This window comes from Notamacropus eugenii, chromosome 4 (genome assembly GCF_028372415.1).
Source record: "Notamacropus eugenii isolate mMacEug1 chromosome 4, mMacEug1.pri_v2, whole genome shotgun sequence".
In the NCBI taxonomy this organism is placed as follows: Eukaryota; Metazoa; Chordata; class Mammalia; order Diprotodontia; family Macropodidae; genus Notamacropus; species Notamacropus eugenii.
Window position 1 is genome coordinate 241,351,905 of NC_092875.1, and position 23,102 is coordinate 241,375,006.

General features: G+C 35.6%; 1 protein-coding gene across 4 annotated transcripts in view; it reads right to left on the reverse strand.

Moving 5' to 3' along the window:
* Nucleotides 1–23,102, reverse strand: part of SMCHD1 (structural maintenance of chromosomes flexible hinge domain containing 1) — a 170,307-nt gene that overhangs the window by 66,300 nt on the left and 80,905 nt on the right. For all 4 annotated transcript variants that reach the window (XM_072604319.1, XM_072604318.1, XM_072604320.1 and 1 more), the window contains exons 25-29: nucleotides 16,352–16,579; nucleotides 14,054–14,202; nucleotides 7,643–7,731; nucleotides 6,347–6,465; nucleotides 5,070–5,237 (exon numbers count right to left, since the gene is read on the reverse strand). In XM_072604319.1, coding sequence (XP_072460420.1) covers nucleotides 5,070–5,237; nucleotides 6,347–6,465; nucleotides 7,643–7,731; nucleotides 14,054–14,202; nucleotides 16,352–16,579 — 753 coding nt within the window. The remainder of the gene's footprint in view (nucleotides 1–5,069; nucleotides 5,238–6,346; nucleotides 6,466–7,642; nucleotides 7,732–14,053; nucleotides 14,203–16,351; nucleotides 16,580–23,102) is intronic.

Here is a 23,102-nt window from a genome sequence, read left to right on the forward strand (position 1 = left end):
GGAGGGGCGCGGAGTGGACAGGACAGAAGGCTCCGCTTTTCCTCTCTCCTCTCTCCCCTCCCCCTCTCTCCCCACTTATACTTCTACTTCCAATCTCTTATTGTAAGATCTTTGCCTCCTTGGGAGATTCTTCGCTCCCTCCTAAGGAAGAATTCCCCTGCACTTGTAACTAGACCCTGAAATAAAGCTCAACCCTTGTTCGACTCCGGAACGTCCTTTCTCTCATACGAGCATCCGGTTTGGCCAACCGAAGACCTCCGATAGAGGTAAGGGAAGACTCGGGTAGCCCACAGGCCTCTAGGCCTGGCAAATATTATTATTATCTGACATATAACAGACACAACTTTGCCCAACAGCTTAGTAATTATAACTATAAAGGTATAAAATAAATGTACAAGCACTGAAAGTTCTTGCAACTGTCAAAGAGTAAATCTATCATAGAGCTGAAATTAAAAACGAACTCCCTACGTGCAGGTTCTTCAAGTGTCCCTACGGCTAAATAATACTGTTCTGACTATGTCAGGACAAAGACTATAAAGCTTCCAAAGTGAGATCCATAATCAGTCCAAAGAGTCTGGCCTAACTAACTTTCTCTAAGGAGAAATAAAGTTGATGAAGAATGCCTACTGTCCAGATTTTAATGTAAAGTTGTACCAAAATTAACAGAAGAACAGTGAAGATGGATCACTTTTAGAAAACCACAGTGTTTTTTGAAGACTTATTAGTGACAGAAAGGAATATCACACTACTTTCAGAGGTACTAATGGTGGTAAATCATGTGATATTCATTCTCCAAAATACCAAAGTTAAGGTTCACTCAAAGAGTAACGGAGAAGGCTATAGTTGGTCTGAACACTGTTGCAAGACATTAGCAAACAAGCTTTATTTAAGAGACATAAATATAAAATAATCTAATGATGAACAGAAAGTCAGGTGAACCACTCATGTGGCAGGAAAAATGTACAACTGGTAAATAAACCATATGTTTCACTGGTATTCTTGAAATGTCAAGAAAATCAAAGACAGACCCGGGTATATTCACATCTTCCTGACTCCAAATCCAGCAGTACTCCATTATGCCAACTAAATGCCTAATAATATGGTTCTGTTGTTGGGTTGTTTTTTTTTTTAATTATCAGAACACTATGGAACCCAGCAAAAATGTGCAACTGTGCCAATGATATTACTGAGTCAGTTTTTCAGAATTTTTTGAAACCTTTTCATACCAAAATTTATCCTCCTGATTTCTGACCATACATTGGATTTATATGGACATTATGAAAATGAACTCATTTCTTCAAGATGAATGTGAAATGATAACAGGAAACTCAAGTACAAAATTCAGCAGGAAATAGAAATGTAGAACAGGAACTCAGCAGTGTTATCAGGCTTAGCGATAAATGTCTGAAAGAAGATTGTATAGCAATGATAAGTAGATCTATATAAGTATATAAAGTCATCAGTCATCAACTATGACAATATTACTTAAGGAAGGATGGCTACAATATCTGGTAAAGGAGGGAAAAAAAAATCAAGAAGAAGGCTTCCAATATGTAATGAAATCAAAGGAAGGCTGGAGTATTAAAAGAAAAAAAAGAGAGAGAGAGATAACACAAGCATTATCAGATGCTTCCAAAAAGTAAGGGAGATTTTTTAAAGGACATTAAGGTTTTAATAATTGTAAGATCATTACCTGATGTAAACTATAAATATGAATGGGATGAACTCATCCATAAGAATATCACAGAATGAATTAGAAAACAGAATATAACAAAATCAATTTACAATAAAAATAACCAAATAATGATAATATCAATATCAATATCAACAGAGTTAAAATAAGGAACTGGAGTAAAAAATGCATCATACTTCAGCTGAAACAAAAACGACATGCATAGCTCTCACAACAATCTCAGACAAAGCAACAGCAAGAGATAAAACTTCATAAAGAAAGATACTGATCAATGCAATGATCAACTAAGATTCCAGAGAACTCATGGTGAAACATCCTACCCACCTTGACAGAAAGATGATGAGCTCATATTTTGGGAGCAGGTTAACTAAAAATTTTTGTTTTCCTTTACTATGTATATTAGAAGAGTTTTGTTTTTCTTTTCTTTTCCAAGATGGGGAGAGGGGAAGTTAGGAAGGACAGAAAATTAAGTTTCTGTTCATTAGAAAAATTAACTTTTAAAAAAGAAGACAGGGATTACAGAAGATCTGTACTTTAGAAATATCAATTTAACACTTATGTGGAGGACAAACTGAATAAAGGCAAGTTTGGAGGCTAAGAGATCAAATAGGATGCCAATACAATAGTCCAAGTGAGAAGGGATCAAACCTGAATGGAGAGAAAACAGATTCATTTTATATGTGTGTTTGTGTGTGCCTGTGCATGTGTGTATACATACACACACAAGAAGGAAGAGGCCAGGATAACTCCAAGGTTGTAAATTTGGGTAATTGAAAGGCTGATGGAGTTCCTAACTAAAAGGGCAACACAGAAGACAAGGCTTTAAAATAAAAGACAAGGAGTTATGGATTGGATACTTCTGTATCTAAAATATCATTAAAGAAACTCAGTTAGAGATGACCAATAGACAGTTGGCAAAAAAGGGCTATAGTTCAGGAGAAAGTTGTGGATATTTTATTTTTATATATAGTGTGTGTGTGTGTGTGTGTGTGTGTGTGTGTGTGTGTGTGTTGTTCTTACAAAACAAGGCACTCTGAAGAAAAAAGGGTTGAAATATATATAGAAATGGACACTATATAAAAAATAGAAAATATCAATTCATAAAAGATCGCTGGTGTAACTTCGGAGAAAAAAGTTTCTGTTTAGTAATAAGAAGAGGAACAAAACTGTAAAGGTACAGATGTGAGGTGAGAAAGTAGAAGCAACAAGAACTGAGAGCTTTTTCTACGAATTTGGCTGTGAAACAAACAGGAGATATTAAGACAGTATCCTTAAGGAATGGTAGAACTGAATGACACTTTTTTTAAAGGGTGAAAGTTCTGGGTTTATTTGTAAATAGTAGGGAAAGAAGTAATAGATAATGAGAAAATGATCATCAAGAAGGAAGAAGGGATGACAAAAGTACAAGTTCATGAGGCAAACAAGGATTCAGGATCAAGAAACAAGCAGGGAAACTGGAGTTTTGAAAGAGAAAGGTCACCTCATACTCAAGAGATTAAAGTAAAGCATGAAGAGGGGTAGATAATTTGAAAGGCAGAGTTGGGGAGAAGATTGACTATTCTGTTCCTACAGTCATGAGATATTCAAAGAACTTACAAATTAACTGTTTAGGTCTGCTACTACTCTTCTAATACATTTTCTAAACATCATGAATTATTTTAACGGGTTTTTTTTTTATGAAGAACATACGGTCTTAAATACGAAAATACATACACCTGCTATAATAATTAAAATTAATCTCACTGTATTTAATACCAGCACTTGCTGTACTAACATATTAAAATCAATACCATAAATTTATACACTATAAAACAATTCACATAAGATATTTTACCATACTTTTATTTTCAAAATGATTAAGTTTACTAGTTTCCGAATCAGTAATCATTTAAAAAATTTAAAAATCCTTTTACACAGGAAATAATTATACCTAATTGATTTGCAAATCCTGATTTCTATAGTTCTTTCAAGAACTAAAGTACATCTGTGGTCTTCTTAGCTGAAATGCTTTATGAAAACCATTCCAATTACATTTAGATTTTCACCTCTACTTATAAAAAAAATTAAGCAACTCCAAAGATTATTTCAAAATAAACCATCATTAATTCATAATTCTGTACATGACTCAGATAAGAAATAACAATGTCAAGCTTTACAATGGACTTGCTTCACAAGAACCCTAGAAAGTCATTAGTGAGTTGTTATCCTCCTTATCTTGTAAATGGGGAAACTGAGGCTCTAAGAGGTTAAATGACTGGCACAGACTAACAAATCTAGCATGTGACAGAGGAAAAGATGTAAATCCTAAGCTTATTTATAGTATTCAAAAATCAAGTCATAATCTAGATAAAATTTTAACTCAAAACCAAGTTTAGGAAAGGAAATTTAGACATGGATAAGTTGTTTTAAAGCCTCCATTTTCTAGTTACTATTTAGTACTTTTCCATGAGTCATGAAGTATGTCAACACAAGGGAGAGATTCTCCTTTATGAAGAATTATCAGAAACATAGCCAATAATTAAATGATATAAAGCATATGGAAGCTTGAGTTATTCTCCCTGTACTTGCACCTCTTATGAAAACCTGAAACACATAATCAAAGGATCATAGTTCTAGAGCTGGAAGAAACCTCAAATTACCTAACCAGATAACCTCTTTTTTGCAGACTGAGGCCCCAGGAGATTTTGTGGCTTACCCAAGGATCACTGGGTAGTAAGTGTCAGAAATATGACTTAAAGCCAAGTAGGGCTTTTCATTGTACTACAAAGAAAGATCTCATATTAGAAGGTGGCTGTATGAAGCTAACGTGAAATGCATTCACAATATTTTTTAAAAAGAATCTAGAAAATAACCAATTAACAGATATAGGTCAGATTAAAATCTAATAAAAGTATACTTTAAATTTATTTATCACAGAATCTAAGAATCTGAAAGGACCTCAGGTTCCAACTAAGACCTACACAAAAATCCTGTCACAACCCAGCATGCAATTATTCAGCCTCAACCTGAAGACCTCCAGGGCCAGTCACTGGTAACTTTTCCCTCCCGAAAGCTCTTAAAACACAAATGCATACTTTCCTTTCCCCTTTCCTCACTCATTGTTCATTTCAGTCAGAGGGGAAAGCAAATATTTTAAGTATAACTTTACCCTCCCCAAAGAATCTATTAAAGAGTTAAATATAAACTCCAATACTAAAAGCATCTCAAATAATCTATCTCAACATCTATAAAATGAGAGGGCTGGAACAGATGACCAGTGAAGTGACATCCAGCTTTAGATTCTATGATTTATATCACCTCACATCCCTGAAAAGCATATTCAAAATACAGTCATTCAATATCAAGCATATTAGATCAAGTCACAAATCTTATTTACCTCTGTTAACTCTGGCCAGTTTACCAGGAGAAGTTTAGCTGGTGGTCCTGAAATTAGTTGTACCCGGATAAAGTCAGAAAACTCACGCCATGCAAAACACAATTCCTTGTTTCCAGGAGGACCTGGGTTAAATTTTATGCCTTTTATAATTATAGTCTGTGTGCTGTCCTAATAATAAAAACAGGTTAAAAAAGAAAAATATGCTTAAAGTATTTTTTTAATTTAAAGGAGTTAATTATTTCTTATTAGACTTCAACAAAAACTTACAGTACCCATCCTTTCAGGACATAAAAAGAGAAGCAAAGTAAGCCTTCAGAGACCTTACAAATCTGTTTAAAAATACATTCACTAAACCATTGATTAAGCTTAAATCATGTAGAATTCCCCATGGTAGACACTAACAAAAAATAAAATTAAATGTTAAACCACAAGGTACAAATAATTATAAGAGCAACAGGAATCTAATCAGTCAGTCAACTAGTATTTTTTAAGTGTCTTTCATGTGCCAGGCACGGTGCTAAGTGCTAGGAAACAGAGAAGGGAGAAAGAAGTATTGTCTGAAGTAGTCAGAGACAACTTGATCCTTAGTGGATAAATAGAATTTAGACATTTCAAGTATGGGATAGCATTAGCAAAAGGTACTTAAAAGCATGTGCTATGCAGAGAAAAAAACCAAGATTTACTGAAGAATATTTAAAAATAAATTGAATAGCCAGGTCTTAAAAGCCAGGCAGCTTAGTTCGAACTTTATTGTCTAAGTGATAGAAAACAAAGAACCACTTGGAGCTGCTGAAGGGAAATATAGCATGATGAAGATGGAATTTCAAAAACAATACTGTGTATTCCATTCACAGTCTCCCACCACTGGCTAAGTAAGGCCAATCAATAGTTCTATTATTTGAGTCCTAGAACGCTACCATTAGTGACAAATGGCACCCAGGTTTTCCACGGTCACCTATCTCAATAAGATTACCAATTTATTTTTAAAATAATTATGAATCACGAATTACTGCACAGCTGTAATAAACAAATGCTGCTCTATCCCCCTACACACACACACACACACACACACACACACACACACACACACACACACACACACACATCAAGTTATAAGGCTTTTAAAATATGTGGCTAGAGAAAACCTACCTGAAAATCCATTTTTAAATGGGCTCCCATTTGAAAAAAGGATGAAAAATGACCAGATGTCACTCTCTAGACAATATCCATTTTTCATAGGTAAATTACATACAAATATTTTAGAAAGTCAGTCTTACCTGCCAAGTAATTTTCAAATTGGATTTATCAAGTCCATTTCCAGAAATTCCCAAAGAAGCTAAACAACTTGATGTGAACGTTTGTATCTGATTTCCATACTGATCTGTAATTGTTAGCTCTTTAAAAACAAAAGGAAAATGTTTTGCACTGACATGATTATTTTAATGAAATCAATTCTAAAGTTATCAATTCTGACACAAACTAAATATTGTAAGAATAAGAATCGAGACCGACTGTACCTGTAATTTCATTAACATAAATGGAAATCCCTTTGTCTTATCTTCTCAGCAAGTTATTGGTTAGAGTTGCCTTGAACACTGAGAAAAAAATGTTTTGCCCAGGTTCACGTGGCCAGGATAGATCAGAGACAAGAACTGGATCCAAGTCTCTCTGCTCCTAAATCTTGCTCTCTAGCCAATTCGCCTTGCTGCCTTTTGGGCATCAGATTTATTTCAAATTACAATGTATCACTTCTTCGAGTTAGGTCTTAGAAGGACGCCCGAAGAAGTAAAAATCTAACCTTCAAACGTTCAAGTAGATATAGTGCCCCAATGTATGCTCATTAGATTTTTATTACAGCTATTATGATAGCATGAGACACATGGAGTGGGAGATATGTACTGGGCCCACAGTCAGGAAAATCCAGCTTCAAGTTCTGACTCTGACACACACTGGTTCTGTGACCTGGGCAAGACACTTCTCACTGCAACACTCCAGTCAGCTAGCTCTCTAAGAATTTAAGTTGAAGAATAATTGCTGGTCTGCATAGGTGAAGGGAGCTTCCTTATCTGGGAATTATCTAAACCAATGAAGTCATAGGTCTGGACCAAAATAAAATGAAATATACTAGCATAGAATTATCTGAACATACCTTATTGTCATTTGCACCTTACAACAAAGGCAGATAGTATTAAGCATTTTTATCCCTAATATATAGTCCAGGAAACAGAGACTCATACACATTTAAATTACTTCCACAAAGTTAAATAAATAGGACTACTAGAGTCAAGAAAAAAAACCAAGGCAACTCTTGATTCATTATTATTATTAATTGTTAATAATATTATTATTCATTATTCTTTTCACTATATTCATTTAATATTTGAAAAATCAATATCTGCTGCCATTCACCATACATTCTTATGAGCCTAAAAGATCTCTACCATCCTCACTGCCCTCATTCTACTTGCTATAACTCATTCCGATTAAAAAATAATGAATCTACAATTCTTCAGTCATTTTATAACAAGAAATTCTGAATATAAGTATTGTTGAGAACAACATGCCATACTAACCTACTTCTCCTTGGAGTTCTTGACCCATTTGTATTGTTTTTCCTCCTTTTAACTTGCATTTAAGTTGTTTTGGTTCATCAGGCACTGGTCTGAAATTAAGTTCATAAATTATAAACTTTCCATAAATCATTAATTATAGGAACTTCTATAGAAATTTGCATTGCCCTTATCAAAGGTATCAGGCAGCTAGGTGGCACAGTTAATAGAGCTGATGGAGTGTCTCGGTGCCTGTGCTTAGACCCCAATTCTAAAAGCACATGTCTCTCTAAAAATCACATTTCTCCCTAGCCTGTCACTGGCAGTTTCTCCCCAGCCCGAGGACAGGCTGTCCTAGCAAAACCTTTATGTCTCTTCCTGATATAGTAGCCAGCTGCACCTACAGAATTTATTAGTGTGAATCAACTGCGTACTGGTGGGACTGACTGTATACTGAGTAATAAAGGTATTTACTGCTCACTGACCAATCATATGTATCCTAGACTTAAACATACGTATACTCCCTTACATTTATCTTGTCTAACAAGACATTGATGGGAGCAGCCTGGGTGATTCTCAGGCAGCCCTGAATGTTAGTTGACTTAGTGATGTTTCAGGCCTAAAACCACACCTCTGTCTCTATTTCTCAATGAACTCTGGGTAAAATACCTGAGCAGTAGTTACCAAAAGTGCATGTTTCTTTATGAACTAATCACTCTTTAACCACTCCCTAATACCACTCTAAATCACTTTACTACCACATTTGGGTCATGTTTTACTAAGCAATATACCATATAAACTTTACCTGTACCCCATTCAAATCACAGGTTCCCTAAGAACTCTTGCCCACTGAAAACATAGCAATAAATCTTTAACACCTTGACTTCAAGAATGCTTGGAGGGGAAGGGAGCCCCATAATTTGCACCTCCCTTTTCCAACCCTCATCAGAGTGTCAGCCCTGGAGTCCAGAAAATTCATCTTCAACACCCTATATGCCTGAGTTCCTCATCTGTAAAATGAGCTGGAGAAGGAAATAGCAAAGTACTCCAATATTTTTGCCAAGAAAACCTCAAATAGTGTCCCGAAAACTTAGATACAACTGAAAAATGGACTCAACAACAATAAATCAATGATATTTCCCCAGCTAACTCAAACAAGTACAATACACGTATAAACCTAAATGTAAGTAAACAAAGAATCTGTCTAGAAAACTTACAAGGATCCAAAACTTTATCATCGCTATGGGTTCTCTTGTACTAGTACAGATTAGACTCCAATTTTCACCTCGCACATGTATGAAATTGCTCTTTATGTCTGCCTTAGGATCATTAGCTTCCTTCAAGCTCAAACAAGATGATGCCTCCTATAAGAAGCCTACCCTGATGCCTGTAGTTGTAAGGGACCTTTCTCTATCCAAATAATCAAAATCATATTTACTTATCTGCATAGTGCATTCTCCCGATAGAATTTAAGTTCTTGTGGCATAGGTAATTTTTTTGTTTATCTGTCCCTGTATTCCAGTGCTTTGCAAAAAAAGTTTTGATTTCATAAATGTTTGTTCAACTCAACTGAATAAATTCCCTTAAATCACTGAATGTCAAATTTGGAATGGGCTACACAGGCCAACTAGTTCAAGCTATGCCTGAACAAGTACCTAATCTCTATGAAATATCTAACAAATGATGATCCAGCTTCCACTTGAAGACTTACCGTGAAGGGAAACCTCATTTCTTGTGAGGCAGCCTACCATACTTTTAGATAGCTCTAAATATTAGAATTTTTTTCTTTCCTCAAATCTAAATTTGATCCTTTGAAACTTCTACCCAATGCTTTTAACTTTACTCTCTAGAACTAAGTCGAACAAGTTACTCTTTTATGCTGACAGCTGTCAAGGGCTTGAATATGATGGGGGTGCTTGGACCCCAATTCTAAAATCACATTTCTCCCTAGTCTCAAAGCACTGTCCCAGGCAGTTTCTCCCCAGCCCAAGGACAGCCTGCCCCAGCAAAAACTGTTATCTCCTTTCCAGATACAGTAGCCAGCTGCACTTGTAGAATTTATTAGTTGGAACCAGTTACATGCTGGCTGAACTGGCTGTGTACTGAGTCATAACAACATTTGCTACTCACTGACCAATCATATGTATCCTAGACTTAGAGATACATATCCTCTCTTACATTTATCTTGTCTAACAAGACTTTGATGACAGCAGCCTGGAAATTCCTTTGTCAGTCCTGACTGTTAGTTGACTTAGTGATGTTTCAGGTCTAAAACCATACCTTCGCAGGTGCCCATGGGCCCTTGGAAAAATATCTGTGCAGTAGATACCAAAAGTGCATGTTCCTTTAAGAACTGACCATTCCTTAACCACTCCCTAATCCCATCCTGAATCACCCAGTCAGTTGACTTGGCACATGTTATAGTACAGACTATAGTGTACAAACTTTACCTGTACCCCATTTAAATCACAGGTTTCCTAAGAATTCTTGCCTGCTGAAAAGCATAATGAATCTTTACCACCTTCACCTTAAGACTGCTTGAGTCCACAAATTCTTTTCCAGACAGCCCAATGAAGCAAACTCCAGTCTTGAGATTTGTCTATCTTTTCTGACCCACAGAGATGTCCTATGTCCCCCACCTAAGTTTTCCCTTAACAAGGTTAAACACCAGTTATTTCAATTAATTCTCACTTGAAAGTAAACTTACTGAGAGCACTGTGGTGGTGTTATATTCTCTGAACTTAATGTACTACCTCGTACTTATATTAAGTGTTAAAAAAAAATATTGACATACACTGAACTGAATATAGCATAAACTGAAGGCCCTTCACTTCCTGATCATCTTCCTCTGGATGCTCTTGAACTTAATAGCATTTTTTCTAAACGTTTCTATCCAGAATTGAACTTTAGATGTGGTCTGAACAAAACAAAGTATAGTGGAACTCATACACATTATGAAGTCCATTATTTCATTAGCTTTCTTGTCTTCCTTGTCACACTGACTCACATTGAGCTTGCAGTCCAGTAACATTTAAAACTTCATGGAAACCAAAATCAACCACAGTGTACATCCTGTGATCTTTCACTGTCATAACACAAATGGCTTACCACTTTTTGTGGTCATCTATGTGCCTGGTGCCTTTTATGATATTTCTTACATACAAATCAACATGGTAAATAAGGCTGATTATGCTCATGATTTTTCTTTCCATTGCCCTTTGAAACTGAAATAATAGTGTTCAAGACTTAAAGGTAATACACAACATGGCTTAGAAGAATAAGAGGTGGGTAGAAGCTTAGGCTGCTCTTGTAATGCCTCAAACTAGAAAGTTATTTTGAGCTCATATTCTCTTCTCCATTTTGACTTTCCAAAGGGATAATGGAGAACAGCTCCTCACTCCTCATAGCTGCCTTTGGGTCTGATCTTGACCACCCAACAGACATATTCTGACTTTTATTTAATTTTTTTTATTTAATATTTTATTTATTTTTTACTTGTCTATTTTTAAATTAACTTACTTTATATTTATTGTTTATTATTTATTTTTAATAGTATTTCATTTATTTACTATAATGTTTATTGTATTTATTGACTTTTTTGCTACAATATTCTATACACTTTTATTTTGGCTCATCTTCTGTGATTCTCACCTTCAGTGTTGATATAAGACCAACAGGTGGCCCCCCCCAAGAAGGTGGGGACAACCACCACTAAGGAGAATGTCACTGCTAATATTGCCAATGGGGTCTTGATATCAGCCCTAGGTTCTACCAAGGGCTGGAGACTTCCTCAGGACAGGCTCCGTTCAGCTACCATTAGTATAGGTAGGCTGTACCATTGATAACTCATGAGGGAAATCTGTTTAGGGACATGGCTGAGAAAGAAGGAAGAAACACTGGTACTACCATACATAAAGATGATCAGCTTTGGGACAAAGACACTCAAGACAACTATGCTGAAGACAGTGAAGCAGTTATGTTATCCAAGATTAGAAGTCTCCTTTGCCACATGACATTCCTGTATTCACCAATTTTCTGGCCATACAATAGGATTTCTCACAAGGACTGTGAGAGAGGACGGAAGAATGAAATGGCTGCCACTTATTGCCTAGTATTAGTACCCTCTTTTACTACATCACATTCCCGACTGTCACTACCATCAGCCCTGCTCTGATCAATTGAGTATCCTAATGAACAAATAAATTTTCTTTTGTCTCATGGCTAGCCAATACACAGTTCCTGCTCTGTAATTCTGTAAATTTAGAGTTGTTGTTTACAATGTAAAAATGACCACCTATGTTATATCTCCCCAAAACTCTCCTCTTCTATATAGCTCAAACACATCTTCAATACTAGAATAGCCTGTTGGTTGGTATCCCTGCTTAAAGTCCTACCCCACTTGAATCCATCCTCCAACTCAGCTGGACTTTCCTAAAGCACCGGTGTAACCTTCAATAAACTGCAGTGGCTCCCTATTTCCTCCAGGATAAACTATAAAACTCTCTGTTAGGCTTTTAAAGACCTGCATAACCCTACTTTTCCAGTATCATTACACCTTACTCCCCTCCATGTACTATCCAAGCCAGTGACACTGATCTCCTTGCTGTCCCTTGAACACAACACTCCATCTTCTGGACTCCATGTTGTCTCTGATGAAGAGGTGGTCTTACTCCTAACCAAGGCTAACCTTTACCTGCTCAAGCACTCTCATTCCATCTCATCTCCTCCAACACTGTCCCTTTCTGTCACTGCTACTTTATCACTAATTTTCAATCACTTCTTGGCTACTAGCTCCTTCTCTATTGCCTACAAACCTTACAATTAAGCTATTCTCTTACTTAATGCCTCCAAACTTTGGAGCTTTGCCTCAAAACCCTCATCTGATCCTTCCAGCCCCATTATCATTCTATACCTCTTCTTTCTTTTGTGACTAAACTCCTTGAAGAGGCCATCTACAAAATGTGCCTCCACTTTCTCTCCCACTCTTTTTATAATCTATCTTCTGAACTTATCATTCCACCAAAACTGCCCTCTTCAAAGTTACCAATGATTCTGTAGGTAACAAATCCAATGGCTTCTTCTCAATCCTTATTCTCTTCAATCTCTGTGCAGATACACCAACTGTTGACTACCATACTCTCCTTGATACTCTCTTCTCTCTAAGATTTCTGGGCACCAATCTCTCCTAGTTCTCCTATCTGACTACTTCTCAGTCACCTTTGCTGGATCCTCATCCCAATGCTTAGCATGGGTGTTGGCACACAGCAGGTGCTAAATAAATGTTTATTGACTGATAGATCACAGCTGCTAACTGTAGGTGTCCCTCAGGGTTTTGTCCTAAGCCTTCATCTCTTTTTCCTCTATATTACTTCACTTGGTTGACTTCATCAGCTCCCATGGATTTAATTACCATCTCTACACTGATGATTCTCAAATCTACTTATCCTATCCCAAACTATCTCCTGGCCTCTAATCTAACATCACTAACTGCCTTTCAGAAATCTCAAACTAGATGTCCAATAAATATCTTAAATTCAACCTTTAGATCCTTTAGAATAAGACTGCTTTTTTTCCCTTTCTTTGAATCAAAAGTGTTTAGCACAGTGCCTGCCATATCAGGCTAGTTGACTAAATGACTGATTTCTCTTGAAGCTATCAACCATTACCACCTTCTATGATACTTCCTCCTCTTCCTTCTATCTCTCATGTTCCTCCCTAAATAAAACATACTCAACCAAACAAAGAATTGGATTTATTCATTGTTTCCCTATTACCATTTCCAGATGCCTGTTCTACTACCATCACTTCTATTGTAATACTCTAACTTATCTTCTTCCCTGACATGACTTGTATTTCTAATCCATTCTTCAAAGGGCAAAATAATCATCCTATGGCAGAAGTCTGACCATATCAGTTCCTGCCTCAAATATATGACTTCTCAGTAACGTCTCTGAGATGAAATACAAACTCCTTAGATTTGCATTTATAACTTTCTAAAAGCTGGCTCCAAATCCAGGATTATTTCACATTACTCCCATTCATGCAATCTATTTTTTAGCTTAACTGAATTATATCCTTTTCCCTGAACTCAAAAACCCATTCCAACCTCCATGTATTCACATACTTCCCATCTCCATATCAGCCTAAGTACCTAGAATATAATCCTTCCTTCCTCCACCTCTAAAAATTCCCCCCTTATGCAGGATGCTACCTCCTTTATGTATCAAAATCTGTTTCCTTTCTCCTCAAACATTTACAAACTCAATTCTAAAAATAAGCCACTGAATTCCATGGCAACTGATAAATTTTTTCTACCATATACATTTAAAATATATTTTAATTCAAATATATTAAATTAAGAAATAAAATTTTTCACATTTTTAAAAAAATAAATGCTAATTTTAAAATATTTGAAAAATGGATAAACCCACAGACCTTACAGTAAACGCACTCTCCAATGACACATGATCATCTTGAAATGAAACTTGGCAGTATCTCATATCTTTCACAGATGTTGGTACTTGTACATCAGGTAGCAAACCCTGTAGCAAGTGTTCCTTATTAATCTCAGGTGTCCAATTAACCTAGTAGAGAAAAATGCACATCTGTGTGGACTACGTTGAAAGACAGACACATATGCATGCACAAACCATTAGGAACTGGTATATTCCTGGAAATACAACTTAAGCAAAATTCAGAGGGAGAAAACCTAGATATGTAGTATAGTGGAAATAACCGAACTTTCAGTCAGAAAAACTATTAAACCATAAAGTTCAGGAATTGCAGGAAATCCTTTCACTAGTCTTTGAATAACTAGTGTCTCACATAGTATTGTACATATAGTAAGTACTTAACAAATGTTTCCTTGTACTGAAAGGCAATTCTAACTATGCCACCCCAAACCAATAAAAATCTATTAGGGATATTTTCCTCATCTTTAAAAGTACTAGGTACTTAGGGTGGATTGTTGCAAGGATACGAGGTGACATAATTTATATAAAGTACTGAGTAGCAAACCACTGAAAACAAGGTAGATGCCTATTGACTGGGGAGGGGCTACAATAATGGTAGGACTTGAATATGATAGAATATTACTATGCTGAAAGAAACAATGAGTACGAAAAAATAAGGAAAAATAACCAGTTTGAAATTAACTGATGTAAAGTGAAATAAGCAAAATCAGGAAAATTACATACACTATGACTATAATGTAAATAGAAAGAATCACATTATGACCAAACCTAGCCTAAAGAAAAAATGAAAAAAATAAATAAGATGAAAAAAATACCTCATTTCTTTACAGAGGCAGGGGACTACAGTTATAAACACTGCAATATTGACAAAATCACATGATGTACTGATTAGTTTTCTTTTTCTGCTTTTAAAAAAAATTATGGTTTTAGGGGTTATAAAATTGGAAATGAAGGTGATGTAAAAAGAAAAACAAATAATTATTTTGTGAAGTGGGGAAATGCTAAGTACTCACTGACAGATTAAGAATGGGGGTGACCAGCAAACACCAAATTATTCTTTAGTATTCTCTGGAAAATGACTTTGTAGTTTCTTCACTATTCCTGTCCTATAAAGTATCATCAATTCCCAGAGTAATCAATGAAATATCTTCTAGGGATGCCTGCTTCTATTCTGTATTAATCTAGTATGTCTACATCCCTCATGTACTCTGGATACAAAGATACCATTAAAAAAGAGAGCTGAATAAATGACTAAGAAGAAAATTTAATTGTGTTCAGAAAAATGTCTTAAGTCGCTGGTATCCAAAACTGAAGTATGCATAAACATGCTCACATGGACAAAAACATCCAAGGTAATAGGATTAAAAAAATTTAGGTTACACTGGTCAAAAATGAGTTTCTTTTGGAGCTGAAAGAAATTTAAAACATGTTATAGGTACAAAGGCAGATCTTTGTTACCCTAAATATTTAGGAAGAGGGTGGTATGAAATTGATTTCTACAACTTTACTTTTCTCAGAAAAATTCATGCAACATACTAACAATCTCTAAGGATATATTTTAAACAAATCAGATTTTTTGAAGAGATTTCTTGTAAACTATTTACCAGCTCCCTTTTTTCAACTTCTTACAAGTCACAGGTCCAAAATATAAGAAACTCAATCAACTACTTGTCTATGGTAATATAGTTACCTGAGTATTGCTATAATAACATTTCTGTTGTTTTCTTCTTGGTATTTTTCCCCATTTGAGTGGGGATCTCGTGATCTGACCCAGGCTCTAAGTGTAGTGAACACTCACAAACCTGAGACACCACTACTGATTAGCATGGAAATTTTGACCCTCAAGTTTCTTAGCATCATCATCATTCTCTCTTCACTCAAACCACACACCTATCCAATCTCAGGAGTTTACCATACTGATGCTGAACTAAGTGTGATCACCAAATCAGTTTCAGTTGGCCCTACTAGAGCTCAAGTAATCCACCAGCTTTGCCATCCAAGGCAGGTTTAAAATGACAAGAGGCAAAATACAAACAATTTTGTTAAAAGTATCAAATTACAACTTGAGTAAGGATTTTTGGCAAAGTATATAATGGAACAGCCTAATGACAAAATTTACCCATGGCCTTTTTTTCAAATTTACATATAAATTTTAGTTACTACATTTGAACTGGGACTGGATTTGTTCCTAATAAGAAAGTATGTACCAAGTGTTTACAACAAAATAACTTCTTTGTGATAACTTTATCCTAAGACTCACCTTAATTTTTTCAGCTAAAGCAGATGTTATAATAATTTCTCTCTCTCCTTCATCATACATTTGGAAGATAAGATTATGCATGACATCTCCAGCTATCCAGGTAATCTCATCCTGGTGTTTGATCTGAATTGCCTTCTGTCCTTCTACACTGAATATCTGCAGTTTTGCAACATGGCTACTGGGGAGCAATTTAATAGTTTTTTCTACAGCTGGCACATCTTTACAACTCTAGTAGGAAAAAAATTATAATAAAGTTATAACTAAATTATAACAAACAAAATTATAATTATATTATGTAACATATATAATTATATTATAATTAAACTGTAACAACTAAAAGAAGAAACATGAGAAGCTGCCTCTCCTTTTGTTTCTTGCAGAGGTAGAGGCCTATGGGTGAGGAACTCTATATATATTGCCATCCTTTTTTTGTATGTTGCTTGGTTTTGTTTTGCTGGAATTATTTGGGTGATGAAAAGTCAAAGTATTAATAATTCACTTGAAAAAAATATTCTCTTCATCAACATTATAAATCATATGAATAGCATTTTACAATTTTCTTTTATTACTTTGAAATTTTTTATTGTTTTACATTTTGCATTTAACCAATAACAAAATGTAACATTTCCATATACAAAGCAGAACAGGAAAAGAGCAAAATATATAAAATGTAAACCTCCACTATGCATAACTTCCTTTAAAAAAAAACTTCAATAAATTCAACATGTAACTTTCAAATCTATCCTCCTAATTTGTACTCCCTTCAGTTCTTCTCTGTGCATTTAAAAAAAATGGTTCGCTAACCATCTTGAATTTTTTTTGTTTTACATTTCAAAGCATTTTACTTTATATCTCGTTTGACTGTGTAAACTTCTAAAATAACTGCAGTGCCTTCAAATGCCACCCCAAAGAAGTCTAAACTTATCAACTGAGCTTTACTGGGATTTTCATATCTCTTCACCCTAAAATCCCAACCTTACAGTCCATTGTTGTCCCTGGAGTCCAAGTTCTTAACCTGGAGTCAGAAAATTTATTTTTTCAAATATTTCGATAACTATCATAATACAAATCATTTTCTTTGTAACCTAATATGTATTTTTTAAATTTAAAATGTAATTCTGAGAAAGAGTCCAGAGGCTTCCCCAAACTGACCAACGAGTATAGCATACACAAGACGTTAAGAACCCTGCCCTCAAGGAACCTGCTACCTAGATAAAATGATCCACTGGTTGCATCTAAATAAACTTCTGATTACTATCATATTTCTACCCTCAGTAATTTTGTTTATAAAATTCCTTTCTAGTTCCAATTCCCACCCCTCTCTTCTGTTTGTCCAAACCTTTCTATAATAGTATTGTTCCTCTAGACCCAGAACAGTGCTCTGCACGTAGGGGGTCATCAATAAATCAAGAATAACTATTACCAAAAAGAAAATTATTTAAAAAGTGAAAAGGTTTGTTATTTAATTACAGATACCATTATCACTCCCAATTATGCCTTGCTGGGGGAGTATGGAAAAATTTTCATAAAATCATACTTCAAAATAGAATGAGATCTTAAAAATAATCATGAGCAAGCCTCTCATTTTATAATTGAAATAACCAAGGCTCACAGAGATTAAAAAGATATGCCACCCAAGTAGTAGGAGTAACAGAGAAATGAATGACAGGATTAGAACCTAGGCTCTCTAATCTTCAATCCTGCAATACAGGATACTGGATCTGAATTCCTTCTAGAAATTCAACAACATATGGGCTAAAACCAACCTCTGTCACTTTCTACCTGGGTGACTGAGCAAGTAACTTAACCAGCTAGTAGAGAGGTATTTTCCTTATAGGAAATGAGTATGATGAATTTACTTCCATTTCCACCCCCCCACCCCCCCCATGGTACTGGCCTTGTCCAAAAAAGGTAGCACTGAGCTTACCCCCTGAGCTCAGCACTACCTTTTTTGGACATGCACAATACCACGTTTCACTTGCTATTTATATTTATTACAAGGATTTTCTTTTTCTTTTCTTTATCCGGGGGGGGGGGGGGGGGGGGGAGCAACAAAGAGGTGGGTAAAAAGGAGAGAAAATATACTTCTATTAACTGAAAAAAACAAAAAGAAAGTAAATTTTTTTTAAAAAACTCTGTAAACTTCAAATCACTATACAAACTGAAAGTTATTATTATTATATACTACAATTCAATTTCTTGTAATGGGATGGGTGTAGAAATGAATTAAATTCAACATAACCATTTATTAAACACCTACTTTGTGCAAGGTACTGTGAGCTAGAAAGATGACTGAGATGTATTCTTTATTAAAGGAGTTTAAAATCTAATTGTCGAGCTGACAGATATTAAAAGCAGAATATAAATGCATAGGAAGGAGAAACAATGATGGGGGAGAGAAGAGATCAAGAAGCAGCAGTTACTTCTGGCTTAATAGTTACTTTATTAACAAGTAAATCAATCAATAAGTATTTATTAAGTGACTACTGTGTCAAGTATTATGCTAAGTGCTGGGGATACAAAGACAAAAACACGTCACCGGCTTCACAGAGTTTTTGTAAAGGAAGAGAAAACATGTCAAAAAATTATAAACAAAGATACATTCAAAATTCAAAGTAATCTTGGAGAAGATACTAGTAGGTGAGAGGATCAAGAGAAGGCTCTTGCTGACAAGGATTGCTCCTGAGCTTAGCACTGAAGGAAACCAGAGAAGGAAAGCAGGAAAGCATTCAAGAAATGAGGAAGAGTGCAAAGGCACAGAAATAGGAGGGGGGAGGGAATAAAAACATTTGTTAAGTGCTTACTATATGCTAAGCATTATATAAGCACTTTATAAATATTATCTCAATCGATACTCATGACAACCCTGCAAGGTATATGCAATTATGTTCCCCATTTTAAGTTGGCAGACAGAGGTTAAGTAATTTGACTAGGATCACTTAGCTAGTAAATGTCTGGGGCCACATTTGAACTCAGATCTCCATGATCCAACCCAGCATTCTGTCCACTGCATCACTTAGCTGCCTCTAAGGGGAAGATTAAGTATCAGAGGTTAAGTACAACTGTACCATAATAGTGTGTGAAGGAAAATAATGAATAACCAGACTGGAAAGGTAGAGTCTTAGGCTATAAAGGGCTTTAAATTGAAAACAGTTTATATTTAAACCTAGTGGTAAAACAGGGTTATTGTAATTAATGCCGTCTATAGCTTGGGGTGGGTGTGAGTGAAGGGTATCGATCTGACACAGTCAAATCTGTTCTTTTAGGAAAACCATTTTGGTGGCCAGATAAAGGAGAGATAGGAGTAGGAAAAGATTTTGAGATAGGAAGACCAATTAGGAGGCTACTGCAATAATCAAAAGAAAATATGATGAGGATCTGAACTAGGGTGGCGGCTCACTGAAAAAGAAAAAGGAGATAGAGAATGTTGCAGAATAACAGATTTAAGAGGATGACATCCAGGTTAAGAACCTAGTGTGGAAGTATGTTAAAAACTCTTTTTTTTAGCTTCTCTAGAAACTAAAATTAAGAAATCATGTTTCTTCAGCCTAAAACTATTTCCAGAATTTTCCACTCAGGAAAGCAGATAGAAGAAAATTTAAGGTCTTTCTTAGGTCTTAACTTAAGTCTTCAATCAGTTTAAGAATAAACAAATTTAACATTTATATAGATAAAATGTTATGGTCTTTCTTAGAGAAACAGATTAAAGAATAATCAAATTAAATATTTACATAGATAAAATCACTGCTTACATCATAACTGGAGCTGACTGAAACCATGACACATTTCTCAACTAAGAAAAATATCTCAGGAAGAAGGAGGTCACAGCCAATAAGCATTTATCAAATCTCTACTATATGCCAAAAGATACAAAGAAAGGCAAAACTCAGTACTTGTCCTCAAGGAACTCAAAAATGTAATCATTTTGATTACTCTAGGAATGAGGTGAGTGGTCTAGGAGAAAATGAGACTGTTACCCAACTATTCCAACAGTAATCCAAACTGTCTGAATCAAAATTTCTATTACTAGAAACTATCTTGGGGCAGTCATGTCTGAATGCAAGGGAGAACTGTCACCTTAGACAACTTTCTAATCCAGAAATGATTTGATAGTAAGTTAGCATTAAGTTAAATTATTTCTGATAAACAAGTCTAAAAATTCAGAGTCAGTATTAGTATTATTTTTTCTTTGACAGCAAGTTAATTGGAAGTATTGTGATAGGCCAATAAAAGGAAATTTCAGGAGAGGGATGATGAAATTTAGGGGGAAATAATAATAATAATAGCTAATATTTACATAGTCCCTATGCGCCAGATACTACACTACATTTTAGAAATATTATCTCATTTGATCCTGGAATCATTCCTATGAGGTGCTATTACTACCTTCTTCTTACTGAGAGGATCTTATTGGCTTAAGAGTGATTATCAATAGTAACCATTGCTATTGCTCTCCCAGTCTGATGTAGTTATTTTTCTTTGCCTCATTAAAGGCTGACTACTTCTTAAATAGGCCTATTCACTGAATGGGCATTACCTTACCCTAAGTGAATACCTGCAAAGACCTTGGCCTAAAGGTCTCCCAGTGCATCCTGGGTCATCTCCAGTCATCCTGATGAATATCTGGTCACTGGATTCAGATGGCTCTGGAGAAGTGAGGCTGGTGACCTGCACAGCCCTCCCTCACTCAAAACAAAGTCAAGTGCAAGTCACGTCATTATTTCTCTGATGGCAAGGTCTTTTTCAGCAACAAAGGACGAATACAACAAAAAAACTGAGTGGAAACTAAGCCAGAGGTTAAATGATGCCTAAGATGACAGAGCTGGTAAGTAATTGAGGTAGATTTGAAAACAGGTCTTCCAAAGGGGAGGTATAGAAAAGAAGACAGTAAGGTCTGTTTTGAACATATTGAGACTAAGCTCTCTGTGGAACAGTTTGAAATGACCCAAAGCTGATGATACATAGATCTTGAAGTAATATCCACAGAAATGAGACTTGAACCTCAGAAGCTAATGTCACCAAGAAAAAGATCTCTGGAAGAGAAGAAGACCCCAAAACAGATACCTAGGGTACACCCACATTTAGGTGCTGTGATATGAATGAAAATCCAGGAAAGGAGACTGAAGAGTACTTCCAGAAGAGACCGTATTCAACAAGAGAAGGTGGTCAGCAATGTCAAATACCGCAGAGGCAAGAAGGATGAGACTGAAAAAAGTCATTATATTTGTCAAATTAAAAGATCATTGATAATTTTAGAGGAGGCAGTTTCAATAGAATGAGGTCAGAAGCCAGAGTGAAAACAGTTTACAAGAGTGAGAGGAGAAGATGGGAGTTTCACTCAGGAAGGTACAGACAGAACAGATGATAACTACTGGCAATAGCAGGATCTGAATCATTTTTCAGTCGTGTTTTAACTCTCCGTGACCTCATTTAGAGTTTCCTTTGCAAAGATACAGAGTAGGTTGCCATTTTCTTCTCCAGCTCATTTTATAAATGAGCAAACTGAAGCAAATAGGGTTGAGTGACTTGCCAGGGCCACATAGCTAGCAAGTGTCTGAGGGCAGATCTGAACTGAGGAAGTCTTCCAGACTCCAGGCCTAGGGCTCTATCTAGCTGCCCCAATAGTGGGATCTTGTGAGGGATTTTTTAAGGATGGAAAAGATCTCAGGGTGTTTATCAGCAATGAAGGAACCAGCAGATAGGGAATGATTAAAAGTTGGATGGAGGTGGAAAATTACATTGGAGGGAGGAGGACAGGTACAGCAGGAATAAATATAAAAAGATAGGAGTAGATGGGATCAAGGGTATATGTATAGGGTATAGCTTTGTTTAAGATAAAAACTACTATATTCATAAGAGATTGAAGTAAGGGAGGAAGCACTAGGGAGATGGCATCAGGCGAATGTGAGATGAAGAAGTTGGAGAAATGAGAGCCAACACTGAAGAGTCTTAATTTTTTCAATAAAATATGAAGCAAAAGTCCTCAATTGAGAGGTCTGGGGGGTGGAAGCGTAAGGAGAAAGAAGAATATTTAGAACAGATAATAGTGAATAGAAAAATAGCACTTAGGGAAGAAAAAATTATATTTTAATATCAATAATAGTAAACCACATTCAACTTCCACACCAATGCTATTCTGGACATAACTCAAGACATTTCTGTTATCAGTATTTATTTAAGTTTTACATAGGCACTGCTTTTTGAGACACTGCTGATAAACATCTACATACTTATAAAAAGCTGTATATCAAATATTTAAACTGCAGAAATCCAACACAGTAATAACAAAGCAAATATAGTGGACTGGGGAAACCTACATAGTAGGGAAATGTAAATTGGTAATTTCAATATGAATAGGTTACTATCTTTGCTTTTTCTTACATAGTACATTAAATATGTCAACACACATTGGAAGGAAACATGAGAAGAGACAATGACACAAGACTCTAAGCCATGGCTTTACCAAGGACCAAGGACAATTCACCTAATTTTCATGGAGTCCAATGATTCATGTTTTTATCAGTGTGCTCCATTAAAGCAAATTACAATCCTCCTGTAACCTTGTACAGACACTTCAAGTGCTGCAGTATACCAAAAGCTTTCTCCTTTATGATAAACATAGCAAGGATCATTCAAAATTTAACTAGTTCTCATACAATGCCCATAGTATTGAGCACATAAAAGCTATCATAGATGCTTGATGGATTCGCTTCTTGTGCTCTTCTGTTAGGAATTTTGAGTTTCCTTACCT